This window comes from Amphimedon queenslandica, unplaced genomic scaffold (genome assembly GCF_000090795.2).
Source record: "Amphimedon queenslandica unplaced genomic scaffold, v1.1 AMPQUscaffold_10281_Cont17251, whole genome shotgun sequence".
Classification (NCBI taxonomy): Eukaryota; Metazoa; Porifera; class Demospongiae; order Haplosclerida; family Niphatidae; genus Amphimedon; species Amphimedon queenslandica.
The window spans coordinates 1-6,081 of record NW_003549448.1 but is presented as its reverse complement, the minus strand read 5'-3'; the positions used below and the strand labels follow the sequence as shown (position 1 = coordinate 6,081).

The following is a 6,081-nucleotide window of genomic DNA, read 5'->3' as shown; positions in this document are numbered from 1 at the left end:
ACACCCCACCCCTTCAGTGTTAGAGTACGAGTGGCTAGCGCTATAATAGTGAAGAGTTGGGGCCTATGATAATAAATATAATCATCAATATATAAGGTAATTCACGATCTATGAATTCATAGATGAACTACTGGTATATCTTATATCAGGGCTCCTGCTTATATTATATACATCATAAGGTGAAAGGGCAATGCAGTGGTGTGCAAATCAAAGCATCTTCACAGTGTCAGTAGTACCAATAATAAAATCATTTGCCTATAATATTGCAATAATTAGCTGGTCAATGACTGATGAATCCTAAAATATTCTTACTTTTACATTCTGGCTCATTTTTTGTTGAACAGTTGCAAGGAATTTTTTCAATTGGATGTGCCACTAAACCTGCATCAGTAGTTGAGTCTTCTTTTAAAAATATCAAATCATTATCTTTACAACTTTGTATAATCTTACCAATTTCAATTTGTATACTGCGCACCCATCTGGGTGTACACCAACACATCTAACTTCAACAGGTTCCACGATAGTGATGTTGCAAGTCAATATGCCAATATTTTGGATATTACTACATTCATCAAGCTCTCTCTCGGGTTGTTTGGTAATCATGTGTGCATGCTCACAGCTACTAGTGAAGCACTTTAAGGTTACCTTAGTATTAACTGGGACAGTTCTGGCCTTTGAATGCATTTCCAGGATTTCAATATCTAAATAAATTTTATTTATTATGGACAAAATAGTACTAGGTTACTCCACTGATTATACATATAAAGTCACTTACTACAGCTTAATCCCACAGAAATAAGAGCCAAAGTCATTCCTTTCATGCTCCGGTAGCTACAAATCTTCAAAATTTTTCTGTGATTTTAGATATGTAGATTACTATAATGAATGATTTGAGAGATTGTAGAATTTCTAAAATTTTCAAAGACTGCATTGCAAACAAAATTTTTAAGGCCAAGATTCAATTTGCTTCAAGTTGTGTTTCAAGGTCAGAGTACAAGCACCCAGGGATATACGTTAGTCTATTATATCTCTGATGCACCCAATCATAAATAATAGACCACCCTAGGCGTGAATTGGAAAAGATATGAATTTCATTAATTTTATATACGGTATCCGCCCACACATCATAATTGGCCGCCATTTTGGTTGGCAAGTTTACTAAGGAAGTCAATGGAGGCACGAAGAAAATGCCTCACTTACCTGCTGTAGCTCTATCAATAGCTAAAAAGCGCTTGTTATAAGAAAGAACAGCTGCCTCTAAGCTTCTCCTGTCAAGGATTTGGTCAAATTTGCTCCAGAATTCTTAATACAGGTTTGTTTTTATGTCGGCCCGTTTGTTCTCCATTGAAAGTTGCCAACCAAAATGGCGGCTGGAATTTATTTCATCCTAAACCACGCCTTACAACCGTAAAAATTTCTAATAATCTTCCTACGCATTCAATTCTCGCCTAGGGTGGTCTATAGAGTAAATTCATTTGCTCTATTATCTATGACCCAATATATCTATATCTAGGGCGTGGGATAATTGTGAGATGATAGCATGTTAGCCCACCCAAATAGCATCATGAATATTAACCCAAAATATGCACTAAATGATATTCAAAAATCTTAGCTGTGTTGTTGGTCTTGGTGCCTCACCAAACTTGCTGAGTTTTTTGAGCCTCAAGGACTGAAAGTGGTGAACTATTAATAGAATGGATGACAAGATGATGCCACAACTCTATCTTTATCAATGTTGTCTATATTTTTGCTCATTATTAATAATTATAGATCTAATGAAACAACAAAATTACAATAAAATTAAACAACATAAACAGTTCTATACTATATCAGAGTTAGGTTATAATAATAATCTACTCTTGATAATAATAATCAAAATAATGCAGGTGAGGCTAACATTAATAATAGCAGGTAAGAAAGCCAGAGTGAGCGGAGAAAAGAAAAAACTAGAATAATACTATTAAGCTAATAAGTATTGCCATTATAGTTAGTGAAACATTTGCTTGATTCAATACTGCAGAACCAATACTTGTACGGTTGCCTTCGCAGCTTGTAGTGGAACAGTTACAAGGCAATTTTTCAGTTGGATGCTCTGCATTAGCCGTTGAATTTTCTGTAATAGACATAAAATGTTACAAAATTATAGAATTGTATCTTACCAATTTCAATCAGTATACTTCTAGATGATTTGCACTCACACTCATCATCGTGTACACCAACACATATAAGTTCAACAGGCTCCATGATAGTGATGTTGCAAGTCCGTATGCCATTTCGGTCTATGGGAGTACAGTTAAGCTCTCTCTCTGATTGTTTGACATTTATATGTACATGCTCGCAGTGACTAGTGAAGCACTTTACTGTTACTTTAGTGCTAGGTGGGACACGTCTTGTGTTGGTATGCGGATGATAGATCTGCAGATCTTCAATTTCTACATAATAACAGATTTTAAAAACGTTAAATCTAGCTACAATAATGACTTAAGTCTAGTCACTTACTACAAAGAGATAAGGCTCTAGTCTCGCGTGGCCAGACTCCCTGGCTACGCGAGCCTAACAGGGTTCCAACATACATACTGACCGCTATGGCGGTCACAGTTCCAGTTATAAGAATGATCCGCAAAGAACAGAGAATGATATATCTAAATCTTCCTTGGTCCAGTCTCATGTTTTAAATCAAGATTCTAAAACAATTATAGTTGCAGCCAGTGACTAGAAGTCTATAGAACAAATCAGTACAGTAATGCTGGTTGGCCTGAGTCGCGTCATTTTAACCATTATCTATGTTTTAACGCATTACGTTATAATTGACGCGGTTCAAACATAGATCATAGATACTACAGTGCTTTGCAGGTTGCTTGACCCAGTTTCTGCTCACGTGACATGTATTACTAGTATGGTGAGAGTCACGTGATTAACGAGTTTGCAGGGTCAAGCAACCTATACCCCTGGATATGAAACACGGCCCGACCGGATGTTCTGAGGCTTGTTTCCCCGGAAATACGTCATATTACGTTTTCATTCAGAATAAAAATAAAACAATGATAAAAAGTATTATTATTGCTAATAAAAGTGTGATTTTATGTACAATAATACAATAAAACTTGACATTAATCATGCATTATAATTGCTGAAACTTTCCTTTTCTTTTAGTATATGCAGTCTACCAATGCATGACTTTCCCATCTCTTGTCACCTAAAAATGATGATTTTGACAACACAATTGCACCAAAACTAAAAATACACTCCTTTTGAGAATAGGCCCACTACAACTACCTATTCTCAAGCTACAAAACCATATAGAAAAAGTTCCAATTAAGTCAAGTATTACAAAGAAAAATTGGCTAGAAAGGTGGGGCTTGAAAAACCAAGATTTAGAAAATAACAGCTCTTTTACTTAACACAAACTCTAAATAATAGCCCCACTACAACTAGTAAACAATAACCTATCAGTACAATAAAAAATGTTGGCCTAATTCAACAGAGTTAAGCTTAAAAAGTGGCTTGAGTGAAATGTACACAACAAGTAGGCTATGACATCCATTGTAGAACTAAAATATGCACTCAAACTATCGTTTATGAGCATTATTTCAATACATAAAGGCTTTGCAAAGTCCTCTGAGGGATCATTCAGCTACTTTAACAAACGAATAGGCTACTGTGATTGTTTTACTTACCCTGGCAGCCATGAATGCAGCGAAACAAGGGTGAGGACAGCCGGATGTGACGTTTATGACGTTTCCTTATGGGATTTTATATGTGTGCATAGAGGAGTTTCGTATCCAGGGGTATATAGTATCTATGCATAGATACTACATGTAGTATCTATGGTTCAAACGAATTCTATACGCTCGCCCACGCAATCTAAGACCGACACAATGCATGATTTTAAACGGTCTATTTTGCGGATACAGCACTGACTGGTATCAATCTTGAATCATGTCTGCATGTTGCTCTTGCTGAACCAGGGTCGTACTCCAGCATGGTTGTATCATGGATGATCATCAGAATTGTATCATACTAGACTCATTGCTTTGCAGCCCAAAATCCATGATATAGGAATATATCAGGCTGATCCTGGTTGATATCAGTCATGATTCAAAACTAATAAAATTCTTGGCTGTGTAAGTGATTAATGTTGTATGACTATCCAGGAGCTACTTTATGCATATCTACTCTCAATTGCTCCCCATAAATGTCTATGTATAATAATAAAGTTGTTTTTTTCAGTCAAAAGATTTCCTCCTAATATAAATAACTTTTCATTAAAATTATCCACCAGTATTCTGCTTGCCTTGCTTTGAGCTGCCTTATGACCTTTATCATATCTGGACATAAAACCCCACTGAGACATACAAACAGATAACTAATTATTATTAATATTATTATTATTAATGTATTAATCTACAACTCAGACTGAGAGCATGCAGCTTTGGCCTGTGACATGGCTGTAGAAAGACCAGCTTGATACTTGAATGGAATCTGTAAGATACATATGCATGCATAAATGCAAATAAACTAGCTACATGCATGTGTAATGTATTATGTTTTTTTCCTTTCTTAGTTCTCACAAACATTTTGTCCATCGTCCTTCAAAGTATATAGTGCTACAAGTAAATGGAGCAGTGTTTAGTGTATGGATCCAACTTCTTAATACTGGTGTATCATTAAAGACATGATACTTCTCCTATAAATGAATAATACACGCAGCCTGTGAATGTGAAGCTTACAACTTTCATTGTCTTCACTGAAAAGTTAGAGCAAAACAGCAAAATTCACTAAAATCCTTCCACATCTATAAAAATACCAGACCACCCTAAAATTAAATTATGGCAAGAGTATTTGCAATGATGCCAATGTGCTCAGGTAGTTAACTCATTGTGGTGAGTAGTCTAGTACTGAAATGTAGTACTGACTACAATAGTGATCATGCTGAATAAATACAATAGCAATAATAGACCAGCTATAATAGATCTAATATGAAGTGGTTAATTCTGATATAGTTATAAGTGATTAATGCTGGGTGAATAATGTATACAAGATGCGTTCTTCATGGAGCTAGTTCATCATTTTTCTTAGACAGTTTATCAGTTGGTCTTTTTGAAGGCTTTCCTCCTATGGTACAATGTATGTTAAGTAGCTATACATAAAATCTAATCTTTTATATACTTGCCTTGATTTGAGCTGCCTTTTCTCTTACGACCTTTATTATATCGGGACATGAAACCCCACTGAGACAATCTCTCCTACATACAAACAAAATAACTAACTAGTATTAATATCATTATTAATGTACTACATTTAGTGGTAGACTCAAAGCAGATTTTGCTTGCGACATTGCTGTAGAAAGACCAGCTTGATACTTCAATGGAATCTGTAAAATACAGCATATTTATGCATGTATAAATACAAATAAGCTAGCTACATGTATATGCAATGTATTAAGTTTTATCCTTTCTCAGTTCTCACTAACACTTGATCCCAGCACAGTCCTTTATAAAGTGGTACTACAAGTAAATGGAGCAGTGTTTAGTGCATGAATCCAACTCCTTATTGATACTGGTGTATCAATAAAGACAACATAATACTTCTCCTATGCCATACAGCCTGTGAATGTGAGGCTTAAAACTTGAGGTGTAGCTGGTGAAGGTTTTCCGCTTTTTTCATTCTTTGCTTCATAGTAGGTATCAGTGTCAAGATCAGCTTCTATTATACCAGGCCATCTAATTATAAAGAGTTATAAAATGGCTGGGAGTCGGAGGAAACCTTTTTATTTTATTACATTTCTTTTTATTCATGTTATTTAAAAAATGAATTCAGAAGTCAATTTTTGAAGTTGCTCAGTAAATTAGACCAAAAACCATACACAGGCTCGCATAGGCTATAGTATAGTACAGGCAGGGTCTTTGGTCAAATCGCCAAAAATGACTACATGTTCTTACGTTGTGTAGCAAGTTTGAGCTGATTTTAGATTCATTACTGATTAAAGCTCTTTTTGTAACTTTGTGAAATAGCTGTGCAGACTGCATCTCCATCTTGAATATCTATTTTAATATTAAAAATAATTAGTATCCTCACAGT

The 6,081-nt window shown here is 35.2% G+C and overlaps 1 protein-coding gene and 2 long non-coding RNA genes across 3 annotated transcripts; all 3 read right to left on the bottom strand.

Moving 5' to 3' along the window:
- Positions 1 to 281: 281 nt before the first annotated feature.
- LOC109590262 (uncharacterized) lies at positions 282 to 1,051 on the bottom strand. The gene is made up of 3 exons (XR_002189232.1): positions 776 to 1,051; positions 451 to 701; positions 282 to 402 (listed from the first exon to the last, which is right to left on the bottom strand). It is a non-coding gene; the product is annotated as an uncharacterized LOC109590262 (long non-coding RNA).
- An 895-nt stretch (positions 1,052 to 1,946) lies between these two features.
- Positions 1,947 to 3,099, bottom strand: LOC109590260 (uncharacterized). Its single transcript, XM_020006184.1, has 3 exons — positions 2,500 to 3,099; positions 2,160 to 2,432; positions 1,947 to 2,113 (listed from the first exon to the last, which is right to left on the bottom strand). Exons 1-3 carry the CDS (start codon positions 2,666 to 2,668, stop codon positions 1,947 to 1,949), a joined length of 609 nt encoding a protein of 202 aa, XP_019861743.1. The 5' UTR covers positions 2,669 to 3,099.
- A 1,779-nt stretch (positions 3,100 to 4,878) lies between these two features.
- LOC109590261 (uncharacterized) lies at positions 4,879 to 5,467 on the bottom strand. The gene is made up of 3 exons (XR_002189231.1): positions 5,300 to 5,467; positions 5,170 to 5,246; positions 4,879 to 5,115 (listed from the first exon to the last, which is right to left on the bottom strand). It is a non-coding gene; the product is annotated as an uncharacterized LOC109590261 (long non-coding RNA).
- Between the last annotated feature and the right edge of the window lie 614 nt (positions 5,468 to 6,081).